Consider the following 21,205-nt stretch of genomic DNA (forward strand, 5'->3'; position numbering starts at 1 on the left):
AGAAATATTTTTTGAAATCCATCACTATTTTCTCACAACAATCTATTTTTTAGATTATTCTGCAAAAATTATCAAACATATATCATTTATGGTTGATAATTAAGGTTTATTACTTCTAATAAACTTGAGAATTTTCCTTTAAATAATTTATTAGGATAATTCTATCAACTTATGCATTTTTAATTATCACCTGAAATTTTTTTAAAGATTAGTTCGGTAGAGACATTAGGATATTTTGGAAGCAGACAAGATGAAAAATTAACAAACGCCTTCGCCGGGAATTGAACCACGGACCTCTGAAATACCAGCCCAGCGTGCAGAACCATTATACCACGAAGGCAGGAGAAATACCTTACAGTCCATTTGACTTTTTATTTTTCTAAAGAAGAATTTTTGAAAATGTAATCATTTAAAAACCGTGGTATAAACTGAACATCTAAAATGAGACAGTTGACACTGATGCAGCAAGCGGTGAAAAGTTGAACTTAAGTCAACTCGTATGGAAAATACCATTTCTCAGCTCGCTTCTGATTTGTCACCCACCGCTTTCCACCCAATGGCATTAGAGTGAAATGGGCTTTAAAAATTTTAGAACTATGCCAAAATATACAATATGATGCAATTACATTAGAAATATTAGAGAAAGAATATATAAATATAAATTAACACCAGCAGAAAACATGAATACCACCAGAAAATTTTTTAGATAATTTGAAAAGTTATGCCAATTTTTATTTTCAAGTTAATGTATAAGAGTTAACGAACTTCCACAACATTTATTAGCAGATCAAAGAAGCAGAAAAATTATGCAAATCTTAGTCAACGAATTTCCTGAAAGCATACATGAAAATGGTCCATACATTTTACTGTATCATGGATCTTGAAATTATAAGTTTCTGAATCATTTAATAAACAAAGCCATATTAATAAACAAATTTATAGGGAGAGGCCAACAATAAATGAATTAATTACAGCAATAAATGAATTGTAATCAAATTATGTAAATAATTAAAAATGGTGCAAAACCATATGTTTAAATCAATACAAGGAACTTGTCAAATATTTTGCAAAATGTGAAATTTAATTTTGTAATAAAAATGCTAAGAACAAAAGATGCCAATCATGTCGGGAATGGCACGTAGAAAATATTCCAAGAAGTACCTATAAATGTATAAAGTTAAAATAAGACACCTATAAATTCAAAGTTTCATTTATTAAATTAATGTGAATATTTATTTCAATATTACATCAGGAGAGAAATGAAATGTTATACATAAAAACGGAGGAGGGGGGGGCAGTTCGTAAAATTTCAATAACATTTTTCTAATGCTACATTTAGTGATTTAAAATTTTTTCCATGAAATAAATTAGTTTTAATGAAAAATGCTGTAAAATACATTTAACTAAAACTAATTGTATTACATATAAATTATAAAAAATACTTTATGAGATTTAATCGATGATGCCAAAATGATACTGGTATACTAAGAATGCTGGTAATTCTAGGGTTAACATTTCTTTGGCTTTAAAATAACATTCAAAAAATAATATTTAAATATAAGAATAAATGAAAATTATATTATTAGAATATTATTCAGAAGGCTTATAATACTTTTAATGACTTTAATTCTTTAATCATAATGTTTTAATTTTAATGTTATTATAATGTCATAATGTTTTAATTTTAATTTAATGTTTTTTTTTTTAATCATAATGCTTAACATGATGTTTTAAAAATAATATGAATAAAGAAAATTAAGATTATTAAGAGAAAAGCAAAGAATACATTTCACTTTAGATAAAATATTTTTATTAGGAAAATTCTGAATATGAATTACTCAATCATAACTCACCTGTCAAAAGAGGAATTCAAGGAAGACTGCAATTCAAGTAAAAATTTTAAATACAAATTATTTTAAAAGAGTAGATATGATAATTTTTTTGCTTTAACTTGACATTTTATGTAATAAATCAAGCTCTGTTAATTATACATGCGTATTGTAAGTGATTACAAACAGAATTACCTTTTTTCTGCAGGTCTAGAGAGATGAGAATTGAGAGATTTTAATTTAGTGAAGAGATGACAAATAGATAAGAACTTGTATATTAAGGTGTAGTGTTCTACTTTCTAATCTTTAAAACCACAGTACTTTTATTAAATATAGTTCATTTTCTTTATTGCTTCACCGACTTTTAAAATTATTAAAAAGCAAACTAAAAATTAAATACTTTCTTCTTGATAAATACATAACTGGAAACTCAAATAATGAAATCAGTTCTGAAAAAAGAGACTTCTGCAACTCCTCTTTCTTCAAGCTCAATATGTAATATATAAAAATGTCTGAAATACTACAAGATAAAAGATTCCAAGGAACTGAACCACAATAAAAATCATTTATTGGTCAACCACATAGATGTACTATGTGTAGAGTATAGCAAATATATTAAAATAAAAACAAATGTAAATGATGACAGTTATGAAAGGGGAAAAAATATAAAAAATCAGGAATTCTGCAAATGATCCACAAATGCAACAACCACATTTCTTTTCAATATATTATGTACAATATTTTTCTCTAAAATAAAATATAAACTTCTTTCTTCTAATTTTACACCATACAAAATCGGCATAAAAGTCTTTCTTTAAACATATCTTATTGCTCGTCATAAGGCTTCAGTAAAAGAATAAATTTATCAACTGAATGATCTGTAACAAATAAAAGGTAATTAAAATACGTAAAAATGTTAAAACTACAGTGATTTTTAAAATATAAGCCTTTCTTTCAGAATGACAGGAATTAATGAAATTTAAATAGAAATCAATGAAAAGTTTTTTCAACAGATACAATTTTAACAGCACGCAACATGCTTGGCTTAGCAATTTTTTATTCATTTTAAAATAATCAGTAACACATGATTGATTGCATGTGTGTGAGGAATGGATTTCTGACGATAGCGCCATACAACATTTCAAATTGGCATAAAGTATAACCACTACATCACTGAAATGTCAGACAATGGGAAAAATGAAGAGCAATGGCCAAGACAGAAACACAAATAACACAAAGGACCATTATTCAAAAAAGGGTTTCCCAAACATAGTATGGCAGTTCCTCCTCTTTGATGATAATAAATGGATCTCTTTCTATTGTAGTCATTAATAAACACCAAGATTCATTTACTGTGACAACATTTTTCCATTTCTGTTTGGATATATGTTTCACATAAAGGATTCTACAGCATGTCCAGTGTTCAGTGGTATGTCATGTAAAAAGACAATACACATTCTGTTGTTTTGCCTTTTCAAGATTCAAATTAGTATTAATGACTTTGTTTATAGTTGACACTGAACATTTTTATGATTTTGAAACTATCCTCTGATTTGGCAGATTTTCTATTCAAATTACAGATCTCACCTTTGCAACATTCAAAACATTCTACTTTTCCTTTGGATATGTGTTTGGAAGAATTTTCTTCCCTTAAGCTAAACCTTTTTTTTTTTCTTGTTAACAATACTACTTATCATAGCTTTAGATATAAAAAAATCATAGGTTTCATAGCCTTTTTTTAATAACATGATAGGAAAATTTTTCTTTGAAAACAGCACACACATAGCCTTTCATCAATTTTTTCTTTAAAAGTGCCATTTTATAGTAAAGCAAATTGTCAAATAGCAGGCGATAATTTACACTTTGCTGAAAAATATAGCTGCAGTTAAAAAAAATTTCCAAGCAGACAATTTTTTTTTGCAAAACAAAATCATCCAAAAAATGTTCAAACAGCCTCTGTAGTGGCCATTAGCTGTAGAATTATTACTGGTGGTGGTGACATGTTGCCAAGAGTCTCTTGATAATACCCCACATGTGTTCATTAAATTTAAATTTGAGGATTACAGGGAACATCTTTCCTCCTTTAACATCTCAGTGACAACTCCTGTGTAATGAAATAAGTTGTTGTTGTCCATAAAGTGGAACTCAAGGCCCACAGTATTACAGAAATTAATGAGATGAATGAGAGCTGTAGTACAGCGTTGACACAAATGAATGAATTTCGAAAGATGTAGAGTTCTATATGGTATAATTACTGATTTCCTAAAACAAGAAATCAGTTACTTTCAAATCAGTATCTTTGAACAGTCAGTGTGTTAGGTGATTGTCAGTTTCCTACTCTCTTTATATGTTTATGCATTTCACACTGCAACTGACTCTTATCTGTAAAGATGTTCAACTCTATCACTTAGCTACCCAATGTGTAATCTCTGATGGAAAAGCAAAAATAAAAAACACCACACTGGTTTCTGAGCGAACAAGCCCGCTATGTGCAGTATGAGCCACGACGGTAAAATGCAATATTGAGTGTTTGCATGTGCCTTGTGATTTCACCAACTGGCTACCATCAATCTCTTCTTACCTGTAGGATAGAACTTTCTTACCATGGTTACTTCACGACAGTAAGTACTAAACCTATATACAGTTTTTATGATTCGAAAATTCTACCCAAGCTTGTAACATGATGCTCTGTGCAATCCCAGATTTCTTTAGTCCTTCAATCTTTTCCAATTTTATTACGATTTGACCTCAAGTAGTCCTTCAGTTGCTGTCTAGAATTATCTGTTGAACATATGATACTGCAGCAAGCAACTCTACATAATTCATTGATATGCACTGTACAATAGCTTCCAATAAAATGCTGAGTATACATTATCCTCATGTTTTATACTCTTTGTATTTACTCATAGTATATTATGCTACACTCATGTCCTATTCACATCTTGACAGTTTAATTTATAACTTTATATAAAAAGAATAGAAAATTTAAATCTTATAAAAATCATAATGTCAAGAGAATATTTTCATGGATTATGGATGCCGCAGAATATTTTATAACAGCTTATTAGCAAGACAAATATTGCAACAAGAGATAGAAATGGGTGAATCTAAATTATGTTTCACCTGCATAAGCATTGTTTTAATACGAATTAAAATTTTTATTCTGTTATTTTATGAAAAAATTCACTTGAATGATGCTTTAGTTACCTTATTAGTTGGAATTTTATTATATTTTGAATCAAGTTTCAAAAAAATTATTGAACACTATTATTAGAATTACAAATCCTGCATAAAATGAGAATTAAAATGTAAAAATTAGATGTACTTATGATTATAAATGGAATGGAAGAAATAGAAAAACTACAAAAATAAATTTTTTTGTACACATATCAAAATTTGGTTGCAAAGGAAATTTGATTTAACATACATATCTGAACAATTTCTAACTTCATTTAAAAATATGCAAAATTTATTAAAATACGAATGGCATTTTTAATCTAGCTCTCATGTATGAAATTATATAATCCAAAGAATAATACTAAAAATTACACACACACACACACACAAAAAAAAAAAAAAAAAAAAGTACACAGAATAAAATTTTGATATGTCTGAAGAAAGCATAATATTATTTACTAATAGCAAATGTTAGATAATATGAGGCATAAAATAACAGATTTAAAATTTCAAATAATTAATCATTCTCTAATTTTTATTGGTAAAGTACATCACATAACTAAAGGCCATACATATAAAGGAATTTGAGAAATCATAAACTGTACATCTACTATATATTTCACTAGAAACTTACCATATAATAAAGGCTCTATAATATACAGAGAATTATCTTTCATATTAGCAACAACCTATAAAAGACAGAAATAATCAAAATAAGAAGTTAAGAATTTATTGAAAGAATACAATTTATGCATGCTTTCAAACATTCATTAATACACACACAAATTTCAAAACTAGAACCATACACCAAAAAATAAGAATCTCTGGTTAAGAAAATTTTAACGCATACATATAAAATGGTTGTAGAAACCGAAGTTAACAAAAATATACCAAATCTGACTCCAGCTTCCCCCTTTTTTTCCTTCTCCCTCTAACTAACTAATATTCAGGCAAGTAAGTTTTAAGGGTTTTTAAAGAAGTTATGACAGAATTAAAATTGTTAAGAGTAAGTGCTGAACTTTTCATCTGAGTCTGTGTATTTTTTAGAAATAATCTTTTCACTTTTCTTTAGTCATACTGCATTTGATAAAACTTTACTTATTTTTTTAAATTCTATTTTATGTTCAGCGAATACTTGTCAAGTCACCCCCCCCCCCGAAAAAAAAGAATTAAATAGAGACAAAGTATTAAATTAAGAATTACAGAACATACTCATTATCTTTAACATAAAGAAGTAAAAAATACACTATTACCATCTAAATTTAAAATCAGTAACAAATTTTACAAAATTTTTGAACAACATAGTTATTACTGGTGCAGTTGAAGTCACATCTATATTTTTCTGTTAAACACTTAATATTTATTATCTTAGGATAATAAAATTTAAACTACAACCTTTCAAATATTTTAAAATTCTGAATAAAAAAATATATTTCTTACTGAAAATTAAAAGGTCTTCACTAAAAATAAAAGCCCTTAAAAAAGTTTGCAAAAATTCCACTTTAAATACTATGAAATTTAATATAAATTTAGCATTTAAGATAGGTCCATACTTACATAATGATTAAAAAAAGAGAAAAAATATGTATCCTGGAGTTTAAATAGACATAATTTAGTTAACTATAAAGCATACTCAAATGTAGAGTGCATACATGATCTACTTACTCTATTTGCTGTAGATCAAAATATCAAATATAACTTTCAACCGGTGCAATTAGACATGTAATGCATATAACCTCAACACACTCAGAAAACAACAGACAGAGGCATAAAACAGCAATATTAAATAATAACCAAGAAAAATGTAAAAGTTTTTAAATGCATTTGTAATTAACCCAATGAAATAAATATGAACATACTAAAATTGTAAAAAATACAAATGCAAAACTCAGCCTTGAAATAAATAAACATTACTCATAAAACTTACTTCATCTGTGACTGTATAATTGGCTGATGTTCCAGTGCGTAACCGGAGATCGTGTATATTTTCCACAGGTATGTGGAAAAGAACTGAAAGCTTTGCAATGAGATATAGAGCACATAATTCATGTAAATAAACAGCTCGAAACACTAGAGAGGAAAACAATTTGCAATGAAACAAAGTCAAATATGTATATTATGCTGTATTGAATAAATATACTTTAACCTTAAATTACTGTAAATACAACTATAGCAGAAAGATAAGAAATGTAATTAATATTTTCCATACATATTTCTTAAAATTAAATATATGAAATCAAATGAAAAAGTTACTCATAAGAAGATGACTTTACAAAATAAAGCAGATGGTCTTTTTAAGAATACAAAAACTGCTAATGAAATATTTTAATATAAGGAATGAGTAACTATGTAATTTGTTATTTTTTAAAAATAGGGTGAAAAGGGGACAGTTTAAATTGAAAAAACTTTAGCTAGTTAGTTTACAAATATTAGCTAAAATTACAGCATGTATAAGCTTTAAATTTTGTCTTGCTCCAAACCACAAAACTAAATAATTTTAAACTTATTAATCCAATATTTGAGTATGTAAGCAATGACCAATTAATTATAGAAGTATGAAGATTAACATAAATGCAACAAAAATAGGTAAAAAATGCAAGTTTATTCTCATGAAAATGCAACTATTTGAACTTTTTAAATTGCATGCTAACAGGTGCAGATGGAATATTCCAGCTTCATTTTCAGCATATCTTGATAACATATTGTCTTTTACTAGGTTCCCATCTATGTGTTATTGAGTAACTACGACTGAGTGAGGTTGTGCATAAGATGATGATTGGATTAAAATAAAAGCAAAAATAAAGGAGTTGGAGGAACAATGGTCTGCGAGATTTTGCATAAAACTACAAAAAACATTTTGAATGTTTAACCAAGCATACAAGGATAACTGCACGAGCCAAACACAGTGCTATGAACAGTTTCAGTGTTTTAAGGAAAGCCAATGTTCAGTTGCCAAAGATCAAAGGAGTAAATGACTTTCCACTCAATAGACAACTAAACATGTTCAGAGTGTGTGCATTGTAATTCATCAAAATTGTCATTTAACTGTCTGTGAGGTTGCTGAAGGAGTTGGCATAAGTGTACGATCTTGCCATCAAATAATGACTAAAAATTGCAATGTATCATGTTTGTACAAAATTCGTGCTGCATTTGTTGACAGATGACCAGAAGCAGAATTTATTTGAAATCTGTCAAGAATTACATGCGGATGCAAATGTGGGTGACAACTTGCTCAAAAACATTACAACAAGTGATGAGACATGGGTGTATGGAGCAGGGCCATTCCTAGTGGGGGTGCAGTTTGTAAAAGAACATGGGTGGCGAAAATCAGGGTAGGCCAGACTCTCATCATACCACAACTAAATATATTAAATTCATTGTAAATACTTGTCATATGTAAGTACTTTTTATACAATTTATGATATGTAAGTACTTAGTGAATATGAAATAAAAATTGTATTAATCATTAAAATTTAAAAAAAAAAAAAATTGGGGGGGGAGAGGCGGCTATCCTAGGAAAGTACGCGGGCAGCCAATGGCCTAGGGGTGGCAATGCTAGGAAAGTACGTGAGCAGCCAGTGGCCTACGAATGGCCCTTGTATGGAGACAATGTGAAAATAAAGCATTATTCTTTGCAATGGGAGAGGAAAAATTTGCTTGACCAGAGTAAACATGGATCACTCAAACTTCAAGGTCAAGGTAATAATAGTTCTGTTTTTTTATTGGAACGGTATTGTGCACAGTGAATATGTGAATGAATTATATATACATATATATATAATTAAACAGCGTAAGATAGGTCTATCAGAGAATTCTAACATGACTGAGGAATGCTGTGCTTAGGAAGAGACCTGAATTGTGGGGGAATCAGTCATGGATGCTGCATCATGACAGTACTCCAGCTCCTTTGTACCAGTTACTGACTACACATTGCACTTCCATTGTGCCCTACTTACTCTATACTACAGATGTCCAAGAAGACCTTTTCTCTTTCATGAACTTAAACCACTTTGATAGAATGTTATTTCCAGTCCACAGAGACAATTACAGAAAGAATACAGCATGTTATAAAAAAAGATTGATTTTTCAGCAGTTGTTGCAAAAGTGGGAGAAATGATGGCAATAGTGTATTGTGGTGTACTTTGTAGGGGATAATAACTAAAAAATTGTACAACGAGCAAATAAAGCAAAAACAGCAAAAGTTAATTTAAATTTTTTTCTGGGGGGGGGAAGACAGTCCTTGACTATTTTAAGTTGATCAAAATATGAATTACAAATTCTGATTTGAACGTAAAAATAGCTAAACTACGTAAATTTGGTGAAATCTTTTATTTTTACATAGAAAAACAAACTAGCCATACGCATGAATTCCTTCTTTCAGTCTTAAATGAAACCTTACAGCATGCAACCATATAAAAAGAAGATCAGAAACTATATAAGGTACTTCTTCCGCCTTCGTTGTGTGGTGGTCTGCACACTGGGTGCGTATTTGAGAGGTCCGTGGTTTGATTCCTGGCAAAGGGCTTTGCTAACTTTTCATCACTCCTACTTCCAAAATACATGTCTCCAAGCATGCAAAATAATCAATTTGATTTTGAGACTTTTTTGAATGAACAGAATTTATTACATAAATGTTGATAACAATTTCAATACAGAGACTAGTAGCCTTATCATAGTAAAATAAAGTGATAGCATCTGCTGTTGCCTTGGTCTTATATTGTAGTAACTGTTTTATGATCTAACTGTTGCAATTTTAGGGCAGCTTAATCATTATTGAACTGCAATTTAACTGCTACTTTCATGAACTAGTTATATTTCTTTGATTATTTTCTATCCTATGAATACAGAAATTTCTCAAATTTTTATTTTTCTTTCTAAACTCAAAATAAACCACACCAGAAACATCTGCACACTAAATGAGTAGCATTAGAGTAAAAATGCATAAATGTCACCCAAATTCTTCTCAGTCAAGGTTTTTAAGTTCTTTATAACCATTTATAATACACGAAGTTTATAACATAAGACATTCAGTTTAACATGAAGTGAATGCAAGAATACTCAGTAAATTTTTCATTACTATAGTACAGTAGTCGGCTAACCGTGGCTCTTCTACAAAATAGCACACGTGGGTTTGCACATGTAATAGCAAGAAAATCTTGAAAATACAACACAAAGGCCATCAAATTCTACACAAGTATGAAAAAAAAAAAACCAAAAACATATCCACCAAAGTTATTCCAAAGAAATGTTTTTTGCACCGATTTCAGCATTTTGATTTTACTGACTATACATCAAATTGTACTGTGGTAGTAATTTTCATATGCCAAATTTTAACTAATGAAATGTTTTGAATTAATATAACATTCAATGGTAATTTTAATTTGAATGAGAAACTAAATAAAGTCAAAATGAAATTTAGTTTCAAAATATCAAGATTTTTAGCTTCTAGACCTTTCAAATTTGAAGATTTTCCAGAGTCCGAAACAAAAATTTTCCTAGCAACTGAATTTAGGCAACATAAAATACATAGACGATGTTTGGGTTACATATAATATGAAAAAACTTCAAACTGGAAATCTCTAAAAACTAAGAATCCAGACATTTTGACACTAAATTTCATTTTTCCGCTGTTTAGTACTACAGTCAAAAGTCATTCATTCGGACACCCATAATCCGGAATGATCTATAATCCGGACCTCAAAGCTAAAAACTTTCTGCGCATGTGCTGTGTTGGCACATGCGCACAGGCGTTTTACGCGTGCGCGTAAGACCTTGACTACTGGGCATATGCGTGTGCGCAAGTGCAGAATACGTTTTCGCCTGCGCGTTTAATGTATAACGGACGGTGTAAGCTAAAATTATCTAATTATCTATTTCAGTTAATGTTAATGATTGCGTTGTTACTTAATCTTCGAATTGGATCCCGCTTATTATTTTTTGCAGACTGTAAGAGCAATTTTATAAAAGTAAACTTGAACTTTCGATTATGTTAAATAGAATTTCCGATGCTGGAACTTCCAAAGGATCTACAAAACGAAAGTATGTTTCGATTTCCAACAAACAAAAAGTGGAATTGCTGCAAAAAATGGATAAAGACATGAAGAATGTGACAGAGAGGTTAGTGAAAACGAAAAAATTTCGATTGACAAGTTAGTCGGTATTCTCGGCACAGCAATTAATGGGACTTGAACAGCGGGACTTTGTAACTGAACAAGAAATTATGTCTGTTTATAGAATTAAAGAGAAAGTATTATCACATAAAATGAAGCAACTTAAACAACTTACATTAAAAGAAATGTTGAATAAAGTAAGCAAATAAATATTAAGCTTTTTTTTTTTTTTTTTTTTTTTTTTTTTTTTTTGTAAATTTTGATACCCTTTAGATCATAATTGTTCTTTATTTCATAAATTACAGTTTCATATTTTTAATTTTAGAATTTCTGCATGCCATCTTACGAGATTTAAACTGATGATCTATAATCCGGAATCGCCGAAGTTCCGACGAGTCCGGATTAACGACTTTTGACTGTATATCAAATTAAAATTGCATTACACTGATTCCAGTAAGATTTTTATTGATGTCTAGCACCCATTTTATGACCGAGGTCCCCCTCATCCCGCGATGGGTGCACAATTCATTCATGAGTGGTGTGAGTGTTCTTACTTTTGCGAGCCAGTCAGTTAGAAGGCTTGTTGTGCAGTGGTTAATGCAAAAGGTTCCCCATTTTATTTAAAAACCACTTAAAGGGATGGAATAAATTCATTGGTGTAAATGCGCATTTCCATGTTTCCTTGTGTCCCAGAATACCATTATTATCTAGTCTAACTGCTGCTGGCTGATCCTCAATCATTACTCTATTTCCGGCTGTATTTATTCCTACTTGTCAGAATATGGCTACAAAGAAGAAGCAAAGAAAAATGGTAGATGAAATCCACCATAAATTTCAAGCTGAATGAACTGAGGCTTTCACATTCATTTGAAACTCAAATTGCCTACTGAGATATCTTAATTGCCAGGAAAAATTAGCTGATAAGATGATATCAAATGTGGAGTCACTTCACAACTAAACATATGTCATTTAGTACTAAATATCCTATAGGACATTCTAGAAAGAAAGCAGTTAAGGAACTTCAAAAGAGCGAAGACTTTCACATTTATTCAAAATGCCTTCCAACCTGTCTTATTTGTCAGTTAAAATTGGCTAATAACAAGAAATCAAATGTAGAGAGACACATCACAACTAAACACGTCTCATTTAGTATAAATATCCTGTCGGTGATGCAAGGAAGAAAGCAGTTGAGGAACTTCAGAAGAGCCAAGTAAAATCAAGTTCTGCATTTAATTATTCAATGCAATCTTCCAATAATGTTTATATTGCAAGTTTTGTGATTAGTCTAGAGACTGCTAAAAGAGGGAAACCATTACAGATGGCGAATACATAAAAAGTTGTTTTATAAATACATCTGAAGACGTATTTCGAGATTTTAAGAACAAACCTTAAAAAAATAAATAAATAAATAAATAAAAGTTAGAGTTACCATTGTCTGCTAAAACAGTGAACAGTCAAAATATCTTCAAATATAACCAATCAGCAAGTCAAAGATCTTAAAGTGGTTTCAGCTTTATCAATAGCAGTTGACGAATCTTGTGACATAAATGATATAGTGCAAGTTTCACTTTTTGTACAATTTATTTCATCTACAGGTCCCAAAGAAGAACTTTTAGGATCATTGCCACTCAAAAGTCAAACACGTGGTGAAGATGTAGCAAATGCTGTTAATAGATGCACTGAAAAACATCATATTTCGCTTGATAAAATTTTCTCAATTGCAACAGATGAGGCGAAAAGTAAGATCGGCGTAAAAAGTGTTTTTGTTGCTGTTTTGAAAGAAAAAATTCAGTCACAAGATACTTGCTTACCACTGTATCATTCAGAAGTGCTTTGTGCGCAGACATTTCCAGAAGAAATTTGCAAAGTCATGGAACTGGTGATTACGATTAGCAACTCCATTATAACTATATCATCATTGCCAGTTTAAAGAATTTTTATTTGAAATGGGGAGTGAGTACAGATCTTCTGCTGCATAATAAAGTATGCTGGTTATCAAGAGGAAACATTTTGAAACTTTTCATGTCCTCATTAACAGAAATTAAAGTATTTCTCCTTGAAAAGGGCGTTTATTATTCAGAACTAATGAACGATCAGTGGATCAAAAAATTATTTCATGGTTGACATAACGTCTCATTTAAATCAACTTAATTAAAGCCTACAAGGGGGGAAAGACACAATTTTTCCTATGTCATAGGAGTTTACTTCATTTGAAAACAAATTATCTCTTGGTCAAGTTTTTGAAAGAGAAATTTTGATTCACTTTACAAGCCTGTTAAATATCACCAAGACAATTCTGATACTGACATTTGCTATTTCAAAACAACAGTTTTAAATATGAGAGAAGTTTTTCTCAGCAGGTTTCAGGAATTCAGAAACAACAAAGCGAGGTTTTGTTAATAAACCTCTTAATATTACTGCAACAGAATTAAAATTTTCTCCCTTTAATATTGACATTGGCAAATTTGAAATCCAATTGCTGAATTTAAAAAAACCAAGAATTATGGAGCTCAAAATTTGAAAGTCTTAGCGCTGATACAGAAACATTGGAGAAAAACAAATATGAGCTTACCTCATAGCACAAGAGGTCTGCTTTGAAAGATCTGGAGAAGGAAGATATGTTGATTTTTAACAAATGCAATAGTACTTCTGACTTATATAATCAGGTGAAAAAACTAGCGTTTGCTGTTCTTTCCTTATTCAGATCTACATCTATATTCATGCAAATAATAATTTTCAAGCATGAACCTTTATCAAGAGTAAATTAAAAAGTCCTCTTATTGAGGAGAACTTGGAATCATGCTTAAAATTAAAAACAACAATATACAAACCTGATTTACACAAAATTTCCAAGGAGATGCAAAGATTTTGTTCACATTAGTGCTTTTTCGTCATTATCATGATTTAATATTCTGGCTAACTTACAATTTTACTTTATCAATTAATAGTATTGTTATATCAAGTGTAATACAGTACAAAGTCCGTAATCCAGACGTCCATTATCCGGAATGATCTATAATCTGGACCTCAAAGCCACAAACTTACACCACAAACCTCAAAGCCCCAAACATGTTTGATGCATGCGTCCGCTACACATGCACGTAAAGCCAGTAAAGCGTGTTCACATGTACGCTTCCAAGAGTGAAGAAAGTGACAGAGGGGTTATTGAAAACGACAAAATTCGATTGACAAAAAGTCGGTATTCTCCACACAGCAATTGCAGGATTTGAACAGTGGAACTTTGTAACTGAACAAGAAATTATGTCTGTTTATAGAAGAGAAAATTAAAGAGAAAGTATTAGCACAAAAAACGAAGCAATTTAAACAACTTACATTGAAAGACATGTTTAACAAATAAAATAAACAAATAAATATTAAGCTTCTTCTTCTTTTTTTTTTTTTTTTTGTAAATTTTGATACCCTTTAGATCATAATTGCTCTTTATTTCATAAATTACGGTTTCATATTTTTAACTGTATAATTTCTGCATGCCATCTTACCAGATTTAAATTGATGATCTATAATCCAGAAAACCCCCTAATCTGGATTCCCCAAAGTCCAGACGAGTTCGGATTATGGACTTTGTACTGTATCAAGTTTTATTCGATACCTATATAGTTTAACTAAGCCTTTAAAAGTTGAAATATTAAGTTAATTTTAGGAAATAATGTGAAATGAAAAAATATGTAGTGTTGAGAATTGAGAAAGTTATGTTAAGATGGTTGTGATATATAGAAAGGAAGAACAAAAGAAGATACATAAAACGAGAATACAAGACAAGTGTAGACAGGAGAGTTGGAAAAGGGTCAACCTCAGCAAACATACATTGACCAGATTGAAAACATTTTCAATAAAAGCCAGAGTAAGAGTACCTTAAATTAAGTGAATAACAATATAACTACATATACAATTTAAGTTTAAAAACTGTGGCTCTCAAATGAACTGTTAATAACTGGTTCCGTTGACTAATGAGTTTGCCAACCACTGCTATAGTACATCTTGATTATTATTCTTATGAGATACCGGGGCATAGGAAATCAAACTTTATAAACTGCACAGAAATAGCTATAGCAATTTTATTATGATACACATGAAGCAAGAAGTAATATCATGAGATGAACACAATTCAAATTAATGAAATTATTAGACACATCCGATGACTTTCAGTCAGTCATCCATAATCTGAAATGCATATGAGAACCAAGCACTGATAATGTGTAATGTTTATTACACTCCTTTTTTTTTAAAAAAAATCTGTACAACTTCCAACATATCTTTACAAGTAATAATGGAACTAGCTTAAAACTTCACAATTTCTCATTCATTTACAACTTTAATTTTGACTACAGAATAGAAGGAAATATCAGCTTTTCTTAAAATTAGTTAAAACAATTTTTTTAATTTAATTAATGCACATGCAATGTTAATAGATACTTATCATTTGTTAAATAAACATACTGTTGCAAAACATATTAAAAACATGTCCCCATCATTCTGTTTATAAAATAGCCAGTCATACTGTACTTGATGACTTTATAGAATGATGTACTATGCACATAGAATGAGATACATTTTCTACAATTTTCCCATTTATCTCGGGTCATTCTCTGCTGGCTATATATGCATTTTCTTGATAACATTATGAGTTATTCTTAAAACCTCAAAAATTAGTGGAAGACATCATTTATGGAATATTTATAAGCAAGAACTTTCGTATGTTAAGACTGCTGTATAAGACTATTAGGAATGCAAAAATATTATGTTTTGAGGCATTATCATTGTTTATCATTCATTGATATATCCTTCAAATTCGCTTAAGGGTAATAAATAATATGCACTAGATGTATTTAAAAATGAGGCTGATTTTTTAATTCAGCAAAAATTTATAATAATGCAGCATAATGCTTTTGCTATACACATGGGTCTGAATTTTAAAAAAAATCATTTTTGACCAGAAAAAATTTTAAGATTATTTATTAAATTAGGAAGCACCAAAATGTAATAAGTATTTAATGAAACAAAATAAATTATATACTGAAATCAACACACAGATTACAATAAAGACTATAAATAAGCATTTTATGTACAAAGTATAGTTTTCAAAACACTAAGCTACACAATAAATTATGTTTAAGAAAAGAAATGTGACATTAAAGTAGGCACCAATAAACTCTCCAAATTTCTTCATAATTTTTTAGATAAATATGCTTCATTCTTCTTTATGATTTTTTGTTAAATATGTAAATAAATAAGTGTTTAATATTCTACTTTCTATATCACATTTTATTAAGAACTTTTTTTTTTTTTTTTTTTCAATCTGTAGAACATAAATGAAATAAATATGAATAGCACTTTTTCCTCATTGTCAAAATTGGACCCACTGTTTATTCAATTATTATAATATTGATTGTTGACAAAGGATAACAGATCAATGTTAATAAATATATTATGTGAAAACGGTTTGGTCTGTGAAATTTTGCTTCATCAATGGCGGAGTGGTTAAAGACTGCCAAATACCAGTAGTTCATCCTGGGTTTTAAACCAGGTAAACAAGCTGGCATAGTTGGATTCTGTGGTTTTTTTCCCCATGAGCAATGTGAATTTGAGCCAGTTTTCCTTAGAAAGTTTCCGATGATGGGGCTTTGGGCAGGTGGCTCTTGTGTGCTTTACCATACCAAAATAATTTAAGCTAACGTGAAATTTCACTCCACTTTGATAACTCTTAATGAAAACTTATTTAATTGTGTCAGCTATAGAATTCTTAAATTTTAAGATTCAACTTGCTGCCTAAAGAAAAGAAAAAAAAAATAAAATGAAATAAAATAATTTTTAAAATTAGCTACTAAGCTATAAATTGCTTAAATGACCAGTTCACTAATTTCTGGTATTAGTTTAATTGAACCAACTCATTTTGTTAAATTTCACCACTGAATTGCATCTTTAATTCAAATCTCAAGTTTTTTTAAAAAATATTTTATTCCATGAATCTTGGACAAAACTTATCACATCAAGAACAAAAAATTTAAAGGATTCAGTTTGAGATTTTATCTTCAGATTTTTCAATATTTGCCTGACTAATATTTTCTATAATTTGTTTTAAATGATCAAATTATTCCTATATCTACAGGATGTAATTCCCTAGTACAGTCTGGTGACAAAAAAGAACTCTCGTAGTCCAATTCTTGAAACAAGGATTACTCTAACATATACGTATGCATTGTTCATATGTCACTTAAAGAAGAATCTGAAATTGTCTCACAGTCACAAAACATTGGTTAAAAAGTTCAAATATGGAAATATATAATTTGTGAAATACAGATTTATTAACAACTCAGGATTTAATTGTTAATTCACAAAAACATTAAATAAATAATAAAAACAAAATCCACATTATACATTTTAAAACACAAATTGCAATACCTTCTTCATTCTCTAAACGAGCAAATATTGCTTTTTTGGCTAACACAGGTCTGAAAAGAGAGGGGGAAAAAAGTTTCAAGTTATATGCCTCATAAAAATTAGGTAAACAGTAATATATTTATGCTTTATTTATTTGGTTATATGCATGTAAGCAGATACATTACTACAAGCCTGATTTATTAAATTTTCAATTTTAATAAAATTCAAATATTTTCCTATTAGTAAAAGATCCATCAGTAAAAACTAGTAATAAAAATAAATAACCTGGATCTTAATAAACACCATTCTATTGATTCTTATGTTTCAGAAATCATAAGAACATATGTAAATATGTTTCATTAAAAAGACGAAAAATAAACTCGAAAAATATTAATACAATTTTTTTCACTGAAATTATTTTTAGAACATAATTTTAGCTAAATTAATTCAAATTATAATTAATTGATACTTTTATCATTTGGTGCACTAATATTTTCACTTACGTTTCAGTTACAACGGCCTTTCACTTACTTTTCAGTTACAAGGGCCTTAACTAATCAAATAAGTAAAAGAAATAGAGAGAAGAAACATTGAAAACTTCTGCGGTGTGTAAAGAAAAGTTTGCTTATTTCATTCCATAAGCTGAAGTGAATTGTTTGATTACAAAATCATATCTATTTGCAATTCCCATTTCTACAATTACAAATAATGCTAGTAAATCTTAAAAAATAAATTAATTAAGTATGGTAAACTGATGCTATTATTAATAATATATTTTTAATTAATTGTACCAAGTAAAGGAAATATTGTAATCTTGAAAAATTATGGGTATGATATTTCAACAAAAATATCCATTTTGACCACTACCAAATGCAATTTAACAAAGTTTTTGTGTGACGTTTCTGTGCAGACAGAATACAGGACTCTTTTTCACAAAATGGATTCAGAAGAGATTTTTTTCATGAGGTCTATATGTAAGTATGTATGTATCTCACATAACTCCAAAACGAGTAGCCTCAGGACATTGAAATTTTGTATATAGGACTGCTATAACACGCAGCTATGCACCTTTCTTTTTGGTTCAAATCGGCCACACTAAAAGTATATAAATATATGCACACACACACACATATATACCGTGACTCCCAAAAGTGTTTGGACACTTTAAGAATTTGTAGAATAAGCGATGTAGCCCGGAATTAAATTCAAATATAAAATCCACTATTTTTTCATATCGTCTCCATGCGATTTTCAACAAAATCAAACTTTTCTTTTTTTTACTATTGACCTATTTTTTCTAAAATTGAAAATGTAAGAAGTCATAGATAAAACACGCCACAAAAGTGATCGTACACTGAAATATTTTCCTAGAAAACTGATCACTTTTCATCAGAAGGGTGGAAAATAGATCCAAGATATGGATAAATTAGTAAATTTATCCGATTTTACAGTTCAGTATGTGTAAAACATTTTAAAGATAAAAAAATCGGATCGAAAATGAAGTAGGAATACATTGTCCAGCAAAGATAATTCAACATGATCAGATATTTATAGTTAGAAAATTTGTGAAAAATTCATATTTGAGCGCTGTAAAGATTTCTACAGAATTAGGAGAAAAATTTTCTACTTCAGTTTCACCTGAAACTGTTCATTGAATACTCAGATCAGCTGGATTACATGGGCGCTCTGCTCGAAGAAAATATTTTGAAAGTGCAAAAAATAGAAAGCTTATTTTTTCCTTCACAAAATCAATAGTAAATAAGAAGAATTTGACGTATTGGAACCATGTCTTATTTGCAGATGACAGCAAATTTAATGTTGTCGGTTCCGATCGGCAAATAATTTTATGGAGAAGAAAAAATGAGGAACTTAATCTCAAGACCTTGGTTGGTACATTAAAGCATGGCGGTGGAGGTATCCTTGTGCAGGGGTACATGTAATTTAAAATTATCCTCCCAAAACTGGGGTACTGCAAACTACTTTTTTTTAAAAATCAGGATAATGATCCTAAGCACATTATTTAAGCACAAATATTTATTTATACAATTGCAAAACATATAAATTAAATAAAAATTGTAAACATTTCTGAATTTTATGCAAGAATTTAGCCATAATGAACTCAGTATGATAGCATCCAAAGAATTCCTTTCTCTTTTTATACAAAAATAATACCAACTGTTGTTGCCCATTCTTTAAGTTAAAAAATAAAATTATGTTTTTTTTTAATAAAACTGAATCTCTTTTTGCTATTAATAAAACTGAAAACAAAAAGGAACAGACTGACATAATGAAGCTACACTCTTAATGCCACTGCAGGATTTTATCATCATCATTTTAATAATATTAAAAAAATGCTATGGCTAAGAAGAACAATGTATCATATTTTAAAAGTTTATATTAATTACACTATTGGCAAAAATGTTTACAAAATACTCAGTTTTCATGACAGAAAAATATTCTGTTAGCCAATAATAAGAATAAAATCACTGTATACCAAAGCCGCAGTACAGGATTTTATCATCATCATTTTAACAATATTTAAAAAAATGCTGTGGCTAAGAAGAACAATGCATCATATTTTAAAAGATTATATTAATTGGCAAAAATGTTTCAAAATACTCAGTTTTCATGACAGAAAAATATTCTGTTAGCCAATAATAATAAAATCACTGTATACCAAAGCCACAGTATACAAGCACATATTCTAGTAATGACCATACTGCCATAAAAAATATGACAATACTAAGTATACTGCTTTTAAATAATCCATTCCATTACATAAATGCACAACATATGATTACACTTAGGAAAAGATCTTTTGTCCCATGAATTGCTAATAACTACTACAACACAGTTTTTTTTTTTTTTTTTTTAAAATATTTGAGTCGGACATAATTTTATATACATTTGAAAATATACCATGTCTTTCTAATTTTAAAACATGGAATGTCTCTCAATAAAAGAGGACTATGAATGCTATTTAAAGATGCTGAATGAAAAAATAAGAGGAATATGAGCCCAATCTAATATCAGTGAATTTAATTGCAATGTAAAATTAAAGGAAAAAAGTCTTGCCTGGATTTCTAACAAATTTTGGAACTGCTTCAATAGATTTAAACCTGTTTCCAGTACTGCTGTAACAGATTTATTGTAATGTTAATATTGTAATTTATTGTAATGTAGTTTTTGTAATAGATTTAGTAGTTGCTGCAATTAAATGCAATGGATTTAAATGCACTTCATAGACCCCTTGATTAAAAAAATATGCATACCATCCTCTACTGTACAGAAAATCTGATAAGAAGAAAATGACTGACACAGAATTCAAAATATTTAAAAATATTATTGGCTCTGTATATCATATCAACATAAATAAGTTAACTATTAAAAAAAATCTCAAAGGTTTCCAATTTTAAATTACATCCAAATGGGTGTTTTTTTAACATTTCGTGAGTTACCTTTATTTATTAAATATGACATTCGTCGCACTTAAACCATAAAATTCAGTTCAACAGCAATATTGCAAAATAATTTTAAAATGAACATATCTTTAGAATTTCTGATACAGAGTCTCACGCCCTGGAGATAAAAAATTTTTTTCTCCCATACAGTGTTGCTACTGCTTGCTCACTTTGAAATCGTTGAGTTTGCTAGTCAAAAATTCATTGAAGTGTTACAAAATATGAAATC

The 21,205-nt window shown here is 29.4% G+C and overlaps 1 protein-coding gene across 5 annotated transcripts in view; it reads right to left on the reverse strand.

Moving 5' to 3' along the window:
* Positions 1 to 2,375: 2,375 nt before the first annotated feature.
* LOC118202657 (transcription factor CP2-like protein 1) overlaps positions 2,376 to 21,205 on the reverse strand; it is an 82,184-nt gene continuing 63,354 nt past the window's right edge. For all 5 annotated transcript variants that reach the window (XM_085816037.1, XM_085816036.1, XM_085816039.1 and 2 more), the window contains 4 exons: positions 17,537 to 17,586; positions 6,934 to 7,076; positions 5,641 to 5,695; positions 2,376 to 2,707 (listed from right to left, as the gene is read on the reverse strand). In XM_085816037.1, the coding sequence (XP_085672163.1) occupies positions 2,655 to 2,707; positions 5,641 to 5,695; positions 6,934 to 7,076; positions 17,537 to 17,586 (301 nt within the window). In that variant the 3' untranslated portion in view covers positions 2,376 to 2,654. The remainder of the gene's footprint in view (positions 2,708 to 5,640; positions 5,696 to 6,933; positions 7,077 to 17,536; positions 17,587 to 21,205) is intronic.

Source organism: Stegodyphus dumicola, chromosome 4 (genome assembly GCF_044657685.1).
Source record: "Stegodyphus dumicola isolate Sdum_Otavi_A_Nest chromosome 4, ASM4465768v1".
Taxonomy (NCBI): Eukaryota; Metazoa; Arthropoda; class Arachnida; order Araneae; family Eresidae; genus Stegodyphus; species Stegodyphus dumicola.